This window comes from Podarcis erhardii, assembly GCF_964252035.2.
Source record: "Podarcis erhardii genome assembly, chromosome: 1".
Taxonomy (NCBI): domain Eukaryota; kingdom Metazoa; phylum Chordata; class Lepidosauria; order Squamata; family Lacertidae; genus Podarcis; species Podarcis erhardii.
This window is the reverse complement of record NC_138497.1, coordinates 137,162,886-137,183,417: the sequence shown is the minus strand read 5'-3', so window position 1 is coordinate 137,183,417 and position 20,532 is coordinate 137,162,886. Positions and strand designations below refer to the sequence as shown.

Here is a 20,532-nt window from a genome sequence, read left to right as displayed (position 1 = left end):
GCGGTACCTATTTATCTACTTGCATTCTGATATGCTTTCGAACTGCTGGGTTGGCAGGAGCAGGGACTGAGCAACGGGAGCTCACCCCGTCACGGGGATTCAAACTGCCGACCTTCTGATCGTCAAGTCCTAGGCTCTGTGGTTTAACCCACAGCGCCACCCCTGCTGTAAACACACACAAAAATAAACACACACAAAAATAACACACACACAAAATAACACACACAAAAATAAACACACACAAAAATAACAACCTATTAACGTAACCATAAAAAGGGGTTGCATCCAACTAAGTCATGCTCAGAGGAGACCCATTGAAATTAATAACACAACTAAAGTCCATTGATCCAGAGAAAACAGTAATGTAGAAAAACAAGGTAACAGTTAAATAAGAGCAGATAAAACATCAACAATGACAGCTGGTTGAAAACATACTGAGCTGTGATTTAAAAACCACCATTGGAATATAGTTCCATAGCTTGGGTACAGCCAACGTCCTGTCTCAAGTTCCTGCCAAATGTACATCATATAGAGGAGGGCATTCTTGGAAAATCTCAAAACCTAGGCAGGTTCATACGGGAGAAATGTAACCTGATCCCAAACTGTTTAGAGCTTTTATATGTTATGACCAGTAGGGATGGGGCAGACGCTAGTTGGATCTGCATTTTTTCACACACATATATAGAAAATTATTTGTGTGTCGAGGTCCCCAAGCCACCCCTCAAATAACTCACAACACACACGTAATTTTTGTTTAAGGTTTTTGGCATAATTTTGGCCACAACTTTATTAACATACATGATTGTTAGGCATTGGTTAAGACTATCTGTCTCCCCCGCCTGGGGACAGAACTGACTTCCGGGCACCACCGAAAGCCAGTAAGGGAAAACAATATTGGGGAGAAATGGAGCTGAGGCACAGACCCTCACCTTTCCCCGCATGCTCCCCAGGGCTTCCCAGCCCTAGCCCCTTTCCAGGGATTCGGATGAAAGCATGGCAAGCCCCTGGATTCCTTTAGTAGAATTCCCTTTCCGCAGCAGCACTGGAGGGGCAGGCCCAGCCAATCCTTGCCCCTCCTCCAACCAATTTATAACCAATGCCTAACCACAACTTGTGATGATTTGCTACGCAAAAACCAAATGGCCCAGCCAATCAGCTAGATGGACAAAATTCCTACCAGGCCCCTGCCCCAAAAGCAGATGACCCCCATGACAGGTATAGCAAGGTCAACACAAAAAAACCCTAATTACAGGACGGGTGGGCGGGTGTTCTGATGCACACAGCAAAAGAGAAAGTTCCAAAGCTGCGTGCACAGAATATAAAGCCTTAAATCCCTCCCACCAAATTGCAACACACAAATTGCCCCAGCAACACGACCATCCAATCATTGCCACAGGCCAACCTTCCAATCCTGCCTGGCAACAGAGGGGCGGCCTGGCAGACCCCACTGCAACCCGCGTTCTCTATTAAGGAGAACACTCTATGCTATCATCCCCATAGCTCTTTTTATCTTGAATGGAATTTTAAACCTTCTCCCTCTCTCAATAAAGACTAACATGGGAGTAACAAACAGATTTCGCTTCAGATATTGCTTCTAGCAGCAGCCAGTAAAGCCATCATAATCGGCAGTTGATTAGTTGAGAATGGCAGCTTTTTTCTTTTTTTTTACAATCCTAGGATGAGTGGATTGCTTAGACCAGGAGTAGCAATTTAAATTTTTTTGGATAATATGTTAATGTGTTAGAGAGCTTTCAGTTAGATTCTTCAAAACACGAAGCAGAGCAAGTCCTGTATGGGGCTTAATGCCATGTTGATGTCCTGCATTCTATAAAACTTCCAGGTTGAGTACAGGGGCACCGACTTGGGCCCCACACTGTGGGTGCCCAATGTCAGCACACACTGCACCATAATGATGTCATGGCATGATGTGACATCACCATGTCATGGTGCACCATCATTATGGCACAACACACTTCCTCTGGCACCACGCTGGCAACAGGACTGGGGGCTGTGCCTCTCCCGCGGGGCCCCATGGCAGAGGCGCAGGCCCCCACTCAGTCGCTGTGGCACCAAAGTTAAGGTGGTGCTCGGCCGCGGTGGATGGAAGCGGCAGCTGTGGCGCACCAAGGCAGCACTTGCAGGGCGCACTGAGGCCATGGGGGGGGGGCGGATGCTGGGCAGCAAACTTTTTGTGGGTGACTGGGCTCCTGGGCCCCCCTGGAGATGGCACCAGTGGTTGAGTATATTTTTAGCTACAGATGGGATAAGGAGAATAACAAATGTAAGGGCTTTTCAGTGCTGCCATGGTTATTTCCTTGTATCAGAATCACCAGTCTTGGTGTTAGAATCCCCCCCCCCCAAAAAAAACCCCAATTCTTTAACATAAAAGCATTGAATTGTAGAGTTGGAAGGGACCGTGAGGGTCATCTAGTCCAACCCCCTGCAATGCAGGAATCTTTTGCCCAACGTGGGGCTCAAACCCACAGACCTGAGATTCAGATTGTCATGCTCTGCCAACTGAGCTATCCCAGCTCTAATGCAAACCTTTTCCAAAAAAGCATTTTGTAAACAGAAAATATATTTGTTTTGTTTATAGCAGTTTTCACATGTCCACTATAATTCACTAAAATGTATTTGTGTGTGTCTCAGGGGTGGTGATTCATGGTGCATGAATATATTTGCAAACGGATACTCTTGGTTCAACTAGCCTTCTTTTCATGATTGCAATTCTGCAATCTTTGCATCTCTTGCAGATAAAGTATCTCAGTCAGAATCTGGAAATTCTATTCTAAATAATAATAATAATAATAATAATAATAATAATAATAATAATAATAATATCTTTATTGTCATTGCCCCCTCTCGGGGACAACGAAATTACTTGGTGTAAAGCTACTGGTAATTGGTTTATGGAAATTTTTTTACTGACTTAATTGAGAAAAGTATGGACTAAAAATTAGGCGGGAGTTCTGAATTGGTGAGGGCAATGGCTGATTTCTGACTCAGAAATTTAAAATGGGCAATCCTAAAATATTTCTATTCTACTAACTTGAAAATCACCTTCATAATTTTTCAGCAAACATTGGGAATAGTTGGATATTTAAGATTATAAATATCTTTATATTATGTATGAACAAAAGAAAATCCACCCTGTAAAGTATGAAGGGGCTTACACATTTAATGGGATCTCTATTAAGATAATATGTGAAGCAGTGCTGTTAATGCAGATAAAGTATATTGCATTCTTAATAAAGCTTTTCAGTTATGAGGTACTGGAGGGAAGATTGAACAAGAATATTTTAGATTTTTAATGGTCATATTAAATAAATTAATAAAGTAATAATTCAAACAGATGAATAAATTGAGTCAATAATAATAATAATAATAAATTGAGTCACTAATAATAATAATAATAATAATAATAATAATAATACCACCCCTCCCCCATCTGGCTGCATTGCCCCAGCACACCTCTGAAAATGCCAGTGACATGTGATTCTCTGGACTGAAATCAGATACCAAACTGCGATGAAAGCTTTGCAAGCAGTCAGTGTTTGTGTCTCATGCATATTAGGTTCCCCTGCCACTGCAGTGCACAGCTCAAGGCCGCAGCGGCAGAGGGCAGGCAGGAGATACGTGGGCATCAGATGGAGCAATGGGATGACCATATGGGATGAGCTTGGGTAGTGAAAGGTCTGGAGGCAGATGAAGAAGTGTCTCTGCTTCTGGAAACTTGAACTTCAGCAGATAAAAGCTGTTTCAGTCAGTTTCTTGGGAGAGGGAGGAGGAAGCTAGATTTCTTTAAGGAAAGTGTGTTCTCCCTCATGGAGAGAGGGTTGCAGGCGGGACTGACAAGACACCTCACTGTTACTAGGCAAATGGTTTGGCCATCCTGTAACCAGGGGCGGGCTGTTACTGGGGAAATCTAGATGTTGCCATTTGCTGATTGACAGCCCTATTTGTTAAATACAATGCTCGCAGCGAGGAACTTCCTCTTTTGGCTGTGTGCTTCAGATCACCTTCCCTAATTTTAGGCTGTTTGCTTGACCTTGCTATGCCTGTCATGGGGTCGTCTGCTTTGGGGCAGGGGCCTGGTAGGAATTTTGTCCATCTGGCTGATTAGTGTGTGCCACTTGGTTTTTGCCTACTGCGTAGCAAATCATCACAACTTGTAAGGTTTGCGGTTAGGCATTGGTCTTGGAATCGGTTGGTGGAGGGGTATGGATTCGGCTGTGCCTGCCCCCCAAAATGCTGCTGCTGCTGCTGCTTCAAGGGTTTTCCGTTAAAGGAACCCAGGGGCTCCCCATGCTTTTATTCAACATCTTTATCAACGACTTGGATGATGGACTCAAGGGCATCCTGATCAAATTTGCAGATGACACCAAACTGGGAGGGGTGGCTAACATCCCAGAGGACAGGATCACACTTCAAAACGACCTTGACAGATTAGAGAACTGGGCCAAAACAAACAAGATGAATTTTAACAGGGAGAAATGTAAAGTATTGCACTTGGGCAAAAAAAATGAGAGGCACAAATACAAGATGGGCGACACCTGGCTTGAGAGCAGTACATGTGAAAAGGATCTAGGAGTCTTGGTTGACCACAAACTTGACATGAGCCAACAGTGTGACGCGGCAGTTAAAAAAGCCAATGCAATTCTGGGCTGCATCAATAGGAGTATAGCATCTAGATCAAGGGAAGTAATAGTGCCACTGTATTCTGCTCTGGTCAGACCTCACCTGGAGTACTGTGTCCAGTTCTGGGCACCACAGTTCAAGAAGGACACGGACAAACTGGAACGTGTCCAGAGGAGGGCAACCAAAATGGTCAAAGGCCTGGAAACGATGCCTTATGAGGAACGGCTAAGGGAGCTGGGCATGTTTAGCCTGGAGAAGAGGAGGTTAAGGGGTGATATGATAGCCATGTTCAAATATATAAAAGGATGTCACATAGAGGAGGGAGAAAGGTTGTTTTCTGCTGCTCCAGAGAAGCAGACACGGAGCAATGGTTCCAAACTACAAGAAAGAAGATTCCACCTAAACATTAGGAAGAACTTCCTGACAGTAAGAGCTGTTCGACAGTGGAATTTGCTGCCAAGGAGTGTGGTGGAGTCTCCTTCTTTGGAGGTCTTTAAGCAGAGGCTTGACAACCCTATGTCAGGAGTGCTCTGATGGTGTTTCCTGCTTGGCAGGGGGTTGGCCTCGATGGCCCTTGTGGTCTCTTCCAACTCTATGATTCTATGATGCTTTTGTCCGAAACCCCCTGGCAAGGGGCTAGGGCCACGCAAGCCCCTGGGAGCATTCTGGGGAGAGGTGAGGCATGGTTCCCAGTCCCGTCTCTCTCCCCAGGTGACTTACCCTTCCTGACTTCGCGGGTGGTGCGAATGTCAGCGCTGTCCCCGTGCAGGGTCAGTTAGTGCTACCAATGCCTAAGCAACCACTCACATTGCTGTAATTTGAATAAAGTTGTGGCCAAAATTATGCCAAAAACCTTAAACAAAAATTAAGTGTCAATTGTGTTTTTCTTTGGGGGGGTGTCTTGGGGACCTCGACGCACAACACATCTTTACAAGACAACAGAGAACTTACTTCCTTACTTTGGCATCAACCTGCAGACATTTCTTCCCTCCTAGCAATGTCTTGCTGTGGCAGCTGAGGTCAGCACTTCTACTCTCACTTCATAGACTTCTAATGCTAACCCTTGTAAAGTGGTTCAGAAGTTCTAATCTCTGGGAAAAACTCCCTCCACCTTCAGAGCCAGAGATTATCAACCTTTAATGCAGAGCTCTTTGCTCCCCTCAGGTATGTTTGATTTAGGAAAATATCAGAAGGAATATTTCAGGCACTTGTCTGCATTTGAAAAAGTAATTTGACATGTTTTGCATTTTATGCATTTGTCCAAACACCTTCTTGTTACCTCCTGTATTTTAAATATAAGTGAATAAACCCAGTCAGACTGAAGTATTCTTTGACTGGTATGGCCTTTATCTATGATCTTACGCCTCAGTCTTTTATGCAAGTAGCATGCAGGTAGAAAATGGAGTGCTGACACTGTGCCAGTGCTGTGATAGTGTGGGGATAGGTTAGCATTCTCTGGCAATGAGCTAGTAACTGTTGTCCCCTAAATAATTTGTCATTTTAGAAAGCAGCAGTTCTATGATATGTTTGCCTTAAATAACTGAGGTCCTTTCACGTTTCCCCCATACTTTCAGGGAGTAACAGCCCTATTTCTACTTCAGTTGCAGGCCGATCAACAAAAGATTGCAATCCTAGCTCCATTTACCTGGGAATTCAATAGGACATACTTGTTAGTAGACTTGGGGTGGTATTTCAACATGTTGATTGACTAAGTTAGGATACTTAATTTCAATAAGTATATTCTGAGTAAAAATGTATTTGGTTAGGATTTTAATTAATTGAACACAGTCAATTTCAGGAGTCCATGGTTAGGACTGTGCTCTTAATGAGAAGTCCACTGCCCATTTATCTGGGAAAGCTATATTGAACACTGGGACTTCATTCCAAATATATATGCCTAAGACTGCATTGCACTGCATGTGTGGCCTTGAGACACTGCACTCTAGGAATGAGATTTTCTCTCCAGACAGTTATATAATTAATTGATGTAATTTATTACATAATCCTAATAAAACCTCCCTGTCAGAGGAACAGAGAACTGTCTGCAAAGTTGTAATTTTTTTGAATAACATTAAGTTACTTTGGATAATGTTTCATGTCTTATAACGGCAACCCTACTTTATATATCCAAGTTTTTCAGTGCATTGAAAATAAATGAAGGTATTTCAAAGTCTGTTTTAACCGGTCTTTATCTGTGGCTTTATTAATAATACACTGACATATTGTTGTCATTTATGATGGATCAAAAGGCACCTTTATGTTGTGAACCACACTGTGATCTTTGGATGAAGGATGGTATACATATTTAATAAATAAAAATAAATACAATTATTATTTAAGTTTAAATTAAACTTCCCTTCACCTTTTCTAAAATGTAACCATGGGCAGCCATCATATGAGACTGGACGAGGCTCACAGAAGGAATGGGGCGCACTTCTAATTAATTTATCAACTTGTTAAATCAATAATACTTTTATCAAATACTGTACATAAAGACTTCTATTAAACACACATACTAATACATGAAGATGTATTACATGGAGAATATCTAACTAGAGATGGGACTTTCTTTCTTTCTTTGTTTCATAAGGAATTATAATTTTGACTGTGCCTTGGCAGACTTTTTAATATTGTATTTTTTCTTTTTTTTTAATTAATTTTCCAAATTTATAACAAATAAGACACCCAAATAAAGAAAAAAAGAGAACAGAAAGCAACAAAAACAAACATATATATACCTAATACTTTAAAGCCTAATTTATATTTCATTGTTAACTGACTTCCTCGAATCCCTCCTTACTGAATTTCATTGAAACACTTTTTAACAGCTTTCCAATATCCTCTTTCTAATCAAATTAACACCTTTAGTTTACAATGTTCTTCTCTTTTCATAATTATCCAAATCCATAGTATTTTACAATTAATTCTTAATCTAGTCCTAGGCCCATTTGGTACTTTCAAATAATTTCTACTTATCGTATGTTACAATATTTAGCTAAATAATCTTTAAATTTCTTCCACTCTTCTTGGTATTCCTCTTCTTTCTGATCACGGATTCTTCCAGTCAGGTCGGCCAGCTCCAAAAAGTCTAACATTCTTCTACTGTTGGTATTTCTTGTGATTTCCCGTTTTGTCCAATAAAAGTCTTGCCGCTGTAGTGGCATACAAAAACAATCTAACATCTTTTTTGGGCAATTCCAATCTTATTATTCCAAGCAGAAAGGCTTCTGGTTTCTTAATAAATGTATTTTTCAACATTTTTTTCAACTCATTATAAATCTGTTCCCATAAATCTTTCACCTTGGGACACGTCCACCACATATGATATAAGGTGCCTTCTTTTTCTCTACACTTCCAACATAAATTACACTGGTCAACAACAAATTTGTTGTCTGTGTTTTTTCAGTTGATTTAGGAAGAATCCGATGTGCTGAATCCAAAAATCACATTGGTTTTGCTAAATCAGGTCAAGTTTTTGAGCTATGGCCACATGTCGTTTTTTTACGTTTTTGTTCACATGTACGCTTGTGTGGAGCATTTTAGAAGAAGTTGGTGGGGGTAAAATGCCACGTCGAATAATTGTTTTGATTGGAAATGATTATTTTAATGACAAGAAGTATTCAGGTCCGATAGTTCTGGGTGATTATGTCGAAAAGGGATCAGTTTGAAGTCATAAAACCTCGAAATCTTCCATAAATTGGTGCAGCAAAGCATAAAGTTGGGGGATCAAAACTAAGTTAATGGGGCAACCGCCCCCCGAAGTGTATAGGAAACTCCACCCGCGCATGCACCAATTTATGACTAATTTGAAGGAAAAAAACCTCCTCTCTGACAGTGCTCACATCAGCTTCTTCCGCAACAGGCATCAAGAGTACCTCTGTTTTTTCTCGGAAGAGAAGGACTTGGTGTACTGTGCAGATATTGCGCAGCTTCTGCTCAAGCTTGGAGTGCCACAGTACGAACCCAAAGATTGGAGACTGTTCATTGACGGCAGCAAGCGATCACTGAAATGTGTTCTGCTACACAACGGCAACCAGTTTGCCTCTATACCCCTGGCTCCCTCGAGTACACTGAAGGAGAACTATGAAGCGGTGAAGTATGTGCTGGAGAAAATTGGTTATGATCAGCATAAGTGGTTTATTTGTGTTGACCTGAAGATGGTGAACTTTTTGTTGGGACAACAGTCTGGCTTCACCAAGTACCCATGTTTTCTGTGCATGTGGGATAGTAGGGACCGTGCTCAGCATTACACGAAGAAGGACTGGCCTGTGTGGGAGGAATTGGTGCCTTGCAAAGAAAGGAACGTCATCAACGACCCTCTAGTGGACAGAGACAGAATACTCTTCCCACCGCTGCACATCAAGCTCGGCTTAATCAAGCAGTTCACCAAGGCTCTGGACAAGGATGATGACTGCTTCACTTACTTGTGTCAGGCTTTTCCAGGATTGACCATGGAGAAGTTGAAAGCTGGCATCTTTGACGGTCCTCAGATCCGTCAGCTCATCAGAGATCCAGAGTTCGGAAACTCAATGAACGAAGTGGAACTGGAAGTGTGGAAGGCATTTGTTCTGGTAGTGAAGAACTTTCTTGGCAACAATAAGGCCAGAAACTACGCAGAACTTGTCAACAACATGCTGACTGCTTTCAGAAACCTGGGCTGCAACATGAGCGTCAAGATGCACTAACTATTTTCACATATGGACCAGTTTCCCGAGAACCTGGGTTCAATGAGTGACGAGCAGGGGGAGAGATTCCATCAGGACATGAAAGAGATGGAGACCAGGTATCAGGGTCGCTGGGACACAGTCATGATGGCTGACTACTGTTGGACTCTGAAGAGAGACCTCCCTGCCGCTGAGCATTCCAGGAGTTCCAAGAAACGGAAGTTCAAGCCCTGAAGTTTGAAAAATGGTGAAGCAACATGCAATTTACGTGCACTTACCTTTATCAATGCCCACCATTCAGTTTACAGTAAACCTGACCTGATGGAGAGAAACGGATGCCATTTCCTGATTCAGCAGTGCAAAAATACCCTGAATCAGTTGTAGAAATCTAGACAACATTCAAAAAGTAAAAAATTGTTGCCCAGTGTTATCATTCATATGGTATATCTTTGCTAATTTTACTGGGGTTAAATACCATCTATACATCATTTTCATGATGTTTTCTTTTAATACAGTACTTGCAGTAAATTTAACCCCTTTCTTCCACAACCTTTCCCAATCCTCCAACATTATATTGTGTCCAACTTTTAAATATTGTAATGGAAATTCCTTTAAAATATTGCTCACATTTAATTTGTACAAATTTGAATATGTGGCTGACGCCAACAATTAAACACAACGACAGAGGAATGTAACTTCTGCCACCACAGCCTCCCCAACCCAATTCCAAAATTTGGACCCTGTCATGCTCTAGCAGCGAGGAATCTCCCCTCACCTGGGGCTCTGGAGGAGCAGCATTTGCTTCCTGGGGCAGCCGTGGCTGGTCCTGGGAGGCCATCATCTTCCTGTGTGGCTGGGGAAGGGGATGACCACTTGGTACCACCCCACCTCTGGGTGCTGTGCAGGAGTCCCTTTTGAAGTCCATTTGTACCTGAAAAACAGATTTCAAAGGAGCTCTCTCTTAGTTTCCATCAGCTGATGGGCACAGAGGAGAGCCTTTGAAGAAGCTGGCTTTCAACACGGATCGGTTTATGAGTTCTGAGAGGGAACTCCTTTGAAGTCTGTTTATGCCTGCAAATGGGGAGTCCCTCCCAAGCTCCTTATCTACAGTATGGAGATAATGTTTGTGACCTCTTCCATAATTGTTTTAAGACTTATAGCAGCATAATATATCTTGTTGGTGTGTGTTAGGGGAGGGGCAGTGCCTCTGGTGGGTGACATCTTGTGCTCCTTCTCATGTAGTTTGTCCACCTTTGGACCCATCCTGCTCTTAGCTGTCACTTGTGGCTTCTAGAAGCTGTCAGCATGCGACAGTGGCTACACCCTTTGACTGGCTGGCTAAACTAGGTGAGAGTAGCCAATGGGCCTCAAGCCCTCGATGATTTAGGAACTTCCCCTGCATGAGAACACAGACTCTGGTGGATTGAGTGGACAAGACTTGTAATGTGTCCAACAGTCAAGAAGGTGGTTTTTTCATGCTCCGTAGAGGAAACTGAGTGGCAGATAGAGCTTGTCAACCTGGGAAGAAGGAAAACTCTGTGCCTTGCACAATATCTTCACAAGGAGAAAAGGCTAAGAAGTAAAACCTACACAAATCCGGAGTTCCTAAGATGGTTGAATAGCACCTTGCACACCTTCTTCCAGCAACTCCTGCAGCCAAGCTGGTGCCACACATATTGCTCTGCTTTACTTCGGACCACATCAGCAAGGCTGAGAGGGAGGTCTCCTCGTCTGGGCAGCCCAGGATCTCCGTATACACTGCCCAGGCTTGTGCCCCAGGGAGGTCACTAGGGGCTGCAATTTGACTACACCCCTGGGGGCACACTCCATTATCTCTCACGACAGATGGATGACAACAACAAATGTATCTGGTTGCTTTGAATACCATAAAGCACTATTATTTTCATACTTTGACATAAACTTTAGGCTCATAGTCAAGAAACATTGCTTACCCTGTTAGTCCTATTGGAGATTTGAAGGCAAGTGAATAAAGTTTTATAATTCCACAAAAGGCTACTGTAATCGACCCCCCACCCCCTGCTCCAAACCGGTGCTAAAGGATCTCCCAGCCTTCCAGAGCAGATTTAGGGGGCCCAGGGACATGGAAAGTCCCATTGCGTGAGCATACCTCAATTTGAACATGCAAAAACTTGGGTGAATTCCACTCAGTGAAATTAATGAACATCACTAAGTTAGGTCCAATAATAATAATAATAATAATAATAATAATAATAATAATAATAATAATTTATTTGTACCCCGCCCATCTGGCTGGGTTTCCCCAGCCACTCTGGGCGGCTTCCAACAAAGATGAAAAATACACTAAGATGAAAGATGCACATATTAAAAACTTCCCTGAACAGGGCTGCCTTCAGATGTCTTCTGAATGTCAGGTAGATGTTTATCGCTTTGACATCTGATGGGAGGGCGTTCCACAGGGCGGGCGCCACTACCGAGAAGGCCCTCTGCCTGGTTCCCTGTAACTTGGCCTCTCGCAGTGAGGGAACCGCCAGAACGATTCAGTGTCCGGGCAGAACAATGGGGAAGGAGACGCTCCTTCAGATATACTGGACCGAGGCCGTTTAGGGCTTTAAAGGTCAGCACCAACACTTTGAATTGTGCTCGGAAACGTACTGGGAGCCAATGTAGGTCTTTCAAGACCGGTGTTATATGGTCTCGGCGGCCGCTGCCAGTCACCAGTCTAGCTGCCGCATTCTGGATTAGTTGTAGTTTCTGGGTCACCTTCAAAGGTAGCCCCACGTAGAGTGCATTGCAGTAGTCCAAGCGGGAGATAACCAGAGCATGCACCACTCTGGCGAGACAGTCTGCAGGCAGATAGGGTCTCAGCCTACGTACCAGATGGAGCTGGTAAGCAGCTGCCCTGGATACAGATTTGACCTGTGCCTCCATGGACAGCTGTGAGTCCAATATGACTCCCAGGCTGCGCACCTGGTCCTTCAGGGGCACAGTTACCCCATTCAGGACCAGGGAATCCTCCACACCTGCCCGCCTCCTGTCCCCCAAAAACAGTACTTCTGTCTTGTCAAGATTCAACCTCAATCTGTTAGCCGCTATCCATCCTCCAACCGCTTCCAGACACTCACACAGGACCTTCACCGCCTTCACTGGTTCTGATTTAAAAGAGAGGTAGAGCTGGGTATCATCCGCATACTGATGAACACCCAGCCCAAACCTCCTGATGATCTCTCCCAGTGCCTGCATGTAAATGTTGAAAAGCATGGGGGAGAGGACAGAACCCTGAGGCACCCCACAAGTGAGAGCCCAGGGGTCTGAACACTCATCCCCCACCACCACTTTCTGAACACGGCCCAGGAGGAAGGAGCGGAACCACTGTATGACAGTGCCCCCAGCTCCCAGCCCCTCAAGACGGTCCAGAAGGATGTTATGGTCGATGGTATCAAACGCCGCTGAGAGATCCAGCAGAACTCGGAAACAGCTCTCACCTTTGTCCCTAGCCCGCCGGAGATCATCAACCAGTGCGACCAAGGCAGTTTCAGTCCCATGATGAGGCCTGAATCCTGACTGGAAGGGATCCAAATGGTCCGCTTCTTCCAGGCGTGCCTGGAGTTGTTCAGCAACCACTCGCTCAATCACCTTGCCCAAGAATGGAAGATTTGAGACTGGGCGATAATTGGCCATCGTGGCCGCATCTAAAGATGTTTTTTTAAAAAGCGGTTTAATAACCGCCTCTTTCAGCGGGTCTGGGAAGGCTCCCTCACAGAGGGAAGCATTCACCACCCCACGAAGCCCATCGCCCAGTCCTTCCCGGCTAGCTTTTATAAGCCAGGATGGGCAAGGATCCAGGAGACAGGTGATTGGCTTCACTCGTCCAAGCAGCCTGTCCACATCCTCGGAGGTAACAGATTGGAATTGATCCCACACAACTTGACTAGACAGGACTCTAGCACTCTCCCGCCCTGGCCCTGCTCCCACGGTGGAGTCTACTTCTTCCCGAATCTGAGCGATTTTATCTGCAAAAAGCTTTGCAAAATCATTGCAGGAGATCATGTGGCCCGTACTGGGCCCCGATGTCGCAGGTGGTTCCGCTAAATTGTGAACTACCTGAAAAAGTCTCCTGCTGCTGTTTTCTGCAGATGCAATAGAGGCGGCGAAGAAAGTCTTCTTCGCCGCCGCTATCGCCACTTGGTAGGCTCAACGTTGAGCTCTAACCTGTGTCCGGTCAGATTCGGAATGAGTTATCCGCCACCGGCGCTCTAGCCGTCTCAACGATTGTTTCATTGCCCTCAGATCCGTGGAAAACCACGGGGCTCTCCGGGCTCCATGCAATCGGAGAGGGCGCTTCGGAACCAAACAGTCAATAGCCCTGGTTAACTCCACATTCCAGCGGGCCACCAGGGAATCAGCTGAAAGGCCATCAAGATGGGATAAAGCATCCCCTACCACTCCCTGGAAACCATTTGGATCCATTAAGTGGCAGGGGCGGACCATCCGAATCGGTCCCACCTCCCTGCAGAGGGGATGGGTCGCAGAGAAGTCCAGTTGCACCAGGAAGTGATCTGACCATGGCACTTCTTTCGTTTCGCTTTTACTTAGTGTCAGATTAATTTCACTGGGTCATCTTTGAGTAAAGCTTTGTAGAATACCACCCATGGACGTCATCATATTGACCTGAGAGTGTTACCTGAAATGTTGCCTATGTGTGATCCAGATTTCTTATTTTCAACAGTGGAACAAAACTGGTCACTTCCAGCGGAGATGCAACTGTTCGGATATGGGACTTTGCAAAGGGCGGCTGCATTTTGACCTTGGAAGGTCACAGCTATGCGGCCTGGGACTGCTCCTGGCATTCATGTGGAGATTTTGTGGCTTCTGCCTCTATGGATAAAACTAGCAAAATATGGGACCTGAACAGGTATGTGATCATTTATAATCATTTGTATGTTGAAACAGATTCTAGATGTTGGTGGGGGGGAAGGTTGGCTCAGGAAAATGACAAATGATCTTTTAAAATTTTCAGATGCTTTCAAAAACACCAAAATAATATTACACTATATTAAACATAATCTACTCAATATAAATAAAATGAATAATCATAAAAAATTATGCCACATTCTATGAAGTGTGTGTGTGTGTGTGTGCATACCTATTTTATTCGGTATGAAGGCCTATTGGATTCAGTGTCACGATTGTTGCAGATCAGAGATTTGTCCCATGATTACACCCGATTTTTCTGCTTGTAAGTTATTTTTACATCCATGGGGTTTTTAGGATTTCCCTTTATAACAGTTCTGGTAGAGCAGAGCTTTCCAAACTGTGTGTCGCAACACGTTAGTGTGTTTGCAGCAGTGTGTAGGTATGTCTTGCGAACACTCCCTGTGATCCTCCTGGGGCTGGAAAGGAGTTAGTTTAACCTCCAATTTGCTAGTAGAACTGAATTACTGTGTTGCGAAATGATGCATGTCTAAAACGTTTGTCACCAATATGAAAAGTTTGGAAAGCTCTGTGGTAGAATATGGAATAGGTGATTTATAGCAAGTGGCAGGAAACCTATGGCTCTATTGGTGTTGCTGGGTCTAAATTTCTCATCATCCCCGACTATTGACCATAATGACTGGGACTGATGAAAGTTGTAGTCGAACAATAAGAGCTGTTGGACAGTGGAACGGACTCCCTTGCGAGGTTGGAGGCCATCTGTCATGGATGCTTTAGTTGAGATCCCTGCATTGCAGGGGATTGGACTAAATGCCCCTCTGGGTCACTTCCATCTCGTCAATTCTGTGATAATATCATGAGTTCCACAGGTTCCCCATCTCTGGTTCTACAACTTCCAGTTCTTTTTTGTCCATTTCTGAGCTATGTAATGACTTGCACCATCTGGCGATGACAGCCTAATAGTACCAGTCATGTAATTGTACCAACACAATATTCTGGGTTTCTTTATTCTTTGCTGCTGCAGTGACCTATGGGATTAGGTCTTAAAAGTACTCTTTTGTTTCTTGGTGCTTGTTATGGAAATGACTGGCACAAGACACCATGTGTGTTCTTACGGCCAGGAAGAAAACATCTTCATTTTTCCCAAATCCTACTTCTAATGGATACTTGACAAAGAGAATTAAGCCATTATCTTCGCCTAGAGCAGGCATGTCCAAAGTCCATTTTGGGGGTCTAATCCGGCCCACTGGTCGGTTTAATCTGGCCCCTGTGGCAATTTATTTCCTGGGGTAAAATCCTAAAAAAACCTCAACAACCTCAGGATTTATAAATGCTTTGGTTTTATATCTACTTGTTCTTTCTTGAAAGAGCCCTCAGGGTCAAAGAGTCTTCAATGGAAATTCAGAGTGACTGAATAATAAAAGTATTTCATTCCTTTTCTAGTAATAAACTTGCATTTTATCATTAAAATAAATTTTGAGCTGTTTGCTGTATTGCATATGCTCTTCATATTTACAAAGAATTTCCTAGCTCATATTCCTTCTGATGCATGTAATCATCCCCACAATTCTTCACAACATAAATTTGATTATGGAATTGGAATATGATCAAGCAATCATTTATCATTTATTTGTAGAGTCATGTATTTGCGTAAATAGGCATAGTTCAGAAGATTGTTTAATGTTTTGGTTTGGTATGTGTTCAGGATTGTGCCGTACAGATTGTACTATATGTTGTTATCTGGACAGTGATACGTGATCTGCATTTTTGTGGCCTAGCCTTGTCAGGGCAATGCTGATCAACTAAACAGTTTCTTAGAGACGGCGCAATACTATCAACTTTTACTTTGCATTAGGCTCCAGCTAATAGAAACAGCTGTAAAACTGTTACTGGACTTGTACACCTTAGTCAGCAGGTGAGGCTAGTTGCATTTTTGAATATACCCATCCGTACACAGAGTGCATTTGGATGTAAAGTCAAATCAGGGTTTATCATTAAAAGCACGAGAGCCACGTACCTTTGTCTTGCTCTGTCTTCTCTCCTCCCCCTTCTGGTGTTGGCACTTTTTATATTTTTTATCAATAGAAACTATATCACAAATCAGGTAACTATTGTGGACAGATGTATTCTTAATTGCCTGTATATGCTTGGCAGAATAGGGGGGCGGGGAATCAGCAATTGTTTAAAGGCTGAAATAAAAAGTGCCTGCTGAATCTGTATGGAACTCGGCAAATCAAGTGATGTCCATGGTATGAGTCACTGTAGGGAGGGATTGCAGTGGATGCCCCATGCAGAGCTTGAGATAATTGTATGCCGTGGATGTTCCTTGGGCTTCCAGCTAGATCAGTCTAGTAGTATCCTTGAGCTGTGAAGCTGAACTAGGGTGAGCACAACCCCATTCATAAAAGGCTGAGCATCTTGTTGATCAGTGAAAGCTTTCTTTCACAGGACCTCCATATTATCTGGGTTTATCCTCAGTTTATAGGCCTTCATCTATTACTGCTTCCAGACACTGATTCAGTAGCTTTGCCTCCTCACATGAATCTCATGAAAAAGGAGAAATAGAGCTGGGTATCATCAGTGTCCTGATGGCATCTCATTCCAGATGTCTAGACGACCTCTTTCATGTATACTTGGTTTAGGGGTTCAGTGGTTCAGCCTGTTTCCCGGTGTGAGAACGACCCAAAGACACAGGGCATAGTCCATCCACAGTAAGCACTTGACAGTTCTGTTGATTTCAGTGGTAGTTAAACCTTACATTAACTTTGGCTGGATCCAGCTTTCAGAGGTTTCACACAATATCATCATTTATGTGGCATTGTTCCATTCATTGGACTTGAATGGATTCTCTGCAATCTATGAAATGCAATTCTATCAGTGGTTTAAGCTAGATTTTAAACTAAATAAATAATGCTTATAATGGTATTTCTTCACTGTGGGGGACATGTTTCATTATGTTTGTTTGTACAATAGCTTGCTACTGCAGTACGGGCAATAAAATTAGTTTGCAAATGCAATCAGAAGCCCAGATGGTGGAGAATATAACCTTTTCTGACATAAATTCATTGGGGAAAGTGTCCTAGGTATTGAACCAAGTGTTGCTGAGTTGAGCAGAACTCAACAGGGAATGTGCTTTCTGGTTTCTGCATTATCTTCACCATCGCTCTTGACAGTCCCAATCTGACAGTGTTGGCACTTTCAATTTTCACTTTCTTGTTTTTGTTACTTCATGTCACATGGTACTCAGGTTGAAACAGTTCAACTTTCTTTCAGGAAGAAAGCACATTAAATTTCACTAGGGAAGGAGCTGCTTTTCCATTCAGTCTGAGCTGCCAGACCATCATTTCTTTAGTAGCTCATCAGCAGATGGTTGATTTAAAGATATGTTTTACTTTTGAAAGGGCTGGATCTGATTATCAGAAAGCTCCAAATGCAGCCTTATAGAGAACATGAGTGGATGCTGAAGGACTGCAGCAATGTAGGACGTACTCTGAGATTTCAGACAAAAGCAATGCAATCAGATGGACTTGACCATTATGCTCAACCGTAATGGCATTAGCAGGGATCCCAGACAGAATTGAGTTGCATGACACAGACTCAGGAGAGATAAAATTGCAACATTGCCAATAAATTCCAACCAGGTTTAAAGCTAATTGCACTCTCATGTGATGTCATTTCAAATATTGAAAGAGAAAGCAATATATACAAAGGAAAGGCAGGAGGCTCTAGTGAAACAATGTGATTTCTGTTGAATAGATTTATAAAGTAACTCAGTACAGTATAAAACTTTTTCTTGTGATGAAATGAATGCTCTAGAAAAGCAAAAGTTTGTCAAATTACTATCAGGCAACCTTCCAATGGTAGCACAGAGAGAAAGTAGGCTAACAAACCTACATATGGCTTCCATATTAATTATACAATTTTCAATCAGGGAAAAATCCTCAAATCAGTCTACTTTGAAAATATTTGAGCATACCCAACATATACTAGGAATGAGATATTACTCCTTGGGATGTATCTGAAGAACTGTGAATGGGTGGAAAATAGTTGCTAGCACTGTTGCACAGGTGCCTAAACAACAGTGATGAAGCAAGCCCACTCTTCTAATTTGCATCTTAGAGTTGTATGATGACTTTATGAAGTTGACAGTTTTACTTCAGTTCCTTTCCTCATGGACTTTCTCTTCTCTAAGGCATGTTACTGTTGTATTTCTATTTTATTTTATTTCTACAGCTGCATTTAGAGATAGTTTGTGAGTATTTATTTGTTTGGTGGCCAAGGCTGTGTTGTGCAATGCAGGAATTTATTTTCATCACCTAGTTGTTTGTGTTGCATTGGTTTTAACAGCTGAATTATATATTGGATTTTTAATATTTGTAAGTAGTCTGAGATTATTAATTTATTTGCTCATTTATATAATTAAATAAATTGCCTTTTTTTGAGCTGTTGCACACTGGGTCATTTTCATTGAGCTGCTCATCACATCTCCAATGTCTCTTCCCTGAACAGGCACTGTGAGTTTGGATCCCATATATATGAAGTTAGGATCCTCTCATCCATAATGTGCATCACATTACATTTGCTTACATCGAACGGCACCTGCCATTTTATTGCCCGTTCACTCGGTTTTGAGAGATCCTTTTAGAGCTTCTTGCAATGGCTTTTTTGTTCTTGTCACCTTCAACAACTTGGCCACTGTGCTGCTCGCCCTTTAACACTTTAAAAAGGACAGGTTCCCCGAAAAAACCAACCCTGTCCATTTATTTGTACTTTCTTCATCCTGTTCTTTAATAAGTTGCTGATCTATAAGAGGATCTGTCCTCTCATCCCATGACTGCAAACCTTACGCAGGAGACTTTGGTGAAGGACTTAGTATAGAAACCATTTTTTGAAAGTCTAAATTCAGAGTGACTATTGGACTTGTACACCTATTAACACTTTCAAAGTACTATAAGATGTTATTGAGCCAGGACTTACACTCGTGGAAGCCATGCCAGTACATCTTCAGCAAGACTTGTGCTTGGTAATTGTATCTTTAATAATGCTTTCCACCACTTTCCACCACTTGTCATTTCCCAGACCTCTCCTGAATCCCTCTTTAAAAAGCAGTGTTGCATTGATCACTTTCCAATTCTCAGGCATGGTGGCCAGTCTTAGAGACAAGTTGCATATGTTTATTAGAAGATCCGTATTTCACATTTCAGTTCTGTAATAACTCTCTGGTGGATGCCACTCAGACCTGGTTACTTGGTTACTTGCTTTTTAAAAACTGTCACTAAGGCCCAGAAATTTGTCTCTTGTCAGCACTGTTTGCCTCAATTGATCAGACTCCCTTTTTGAGAAAGTTAGTTCAGGCACTGCAGTCTGCCCTACATCTTCCACAGTGAAGATAAATACGAATAAATCATTCATCTTTGCTGCAGTATCCTCCATTAGCAAAAAATTGATTCCCTTGTCCAAAAGTCCAGAAGCCTCCCTTTCCTGCTTCTATTGCATTAATAATAATAATAATAATAATAATAATAATAGGTCAATTACAGCGACAGGGAAGGAGAAGCTTAAGACTACAGAATCATAGAATTGTTGGTTGGAAGGTGTCTCGAGGGTCATCTAGTCCAGCCTTTCAGTTAGCATCCAGACTTTGGAACACTTTTTTCTGCACTAATAACCAGGCATTGTCCTTGTTAGCTTTTGAGTGCTTTTGGGTTGTTTTTTAAGCACATTTTATTTGGCTGAGACAGAGGTAGCCAGAGGCACCCACAAGGTGCTACAGATTTTGTTGAATTACAACTCTCATCAGCCTCAACCAGCATGGCTATGATGGGAGCTGTACTTCAACAGTGTTGTTGGGTATATTGGCTCTCCATGACGTAAGCTTTTGCAATGATTTGACTGAACTTGGCTTTCTTTGTCTGGTTGTTATCATTCACTGGTGGATTTGCCTGTTTTATTTGTTGTTGTTGTTTGAATTGTTTTTAACTATTTGTTATGAACTGCATCGGAGGCCCATTTTTGGCAAAAAGATGGGATGGAAGGTTTAGAATAAGTAATTTAGATGTATGAATTTCTTCTACCCCTAGGCTTAGACTGCAACCATCTATTTCATATGTAATGTGTAGTGTTCCCATCATAGAAAGAATATAGGGGGAGCAATTTGTGCATAGCTGCCCACTGAATGAATGGGGAAACTAGACTGATTTTTTCCATGGTTATTCACAGACTTGTTGCTCTCAGTCTAGCAACTGGAGCATACAGGCTCTCAGACTGGGAAGCGTGCCATATACCCACTCTAAAGGAGAAGACATCCGCCTTATTT

At 42.8% G+C, this 20,532-nt stretch overlaps 1 protein-coding gene across 2 annotated transcripts in view; it reads left to right on the top strand.

Moving 5' to 3' along the window:
* The window catches only part of SPAG16 (sperm associated antigen 16), a 444,848-nt gene that overhangs the window by 219,569 nt on the left and 204,747 nt on the right, over positions 1 to 20,532 (top strand). For both annotated transcript variants that reach the window (XM_081878176.1, XM_081878175.1), the window contains one exon: positions 14,011 to 14,196. In XM_081878176.1, the coding sequence (XP_081734302.1) occupies positions 14,011 to 14,196 (186 nt within the window). The remainder of the gene's footprint in view (positions 1 to 14,010; positions 14,197 to 20,532) is intronic.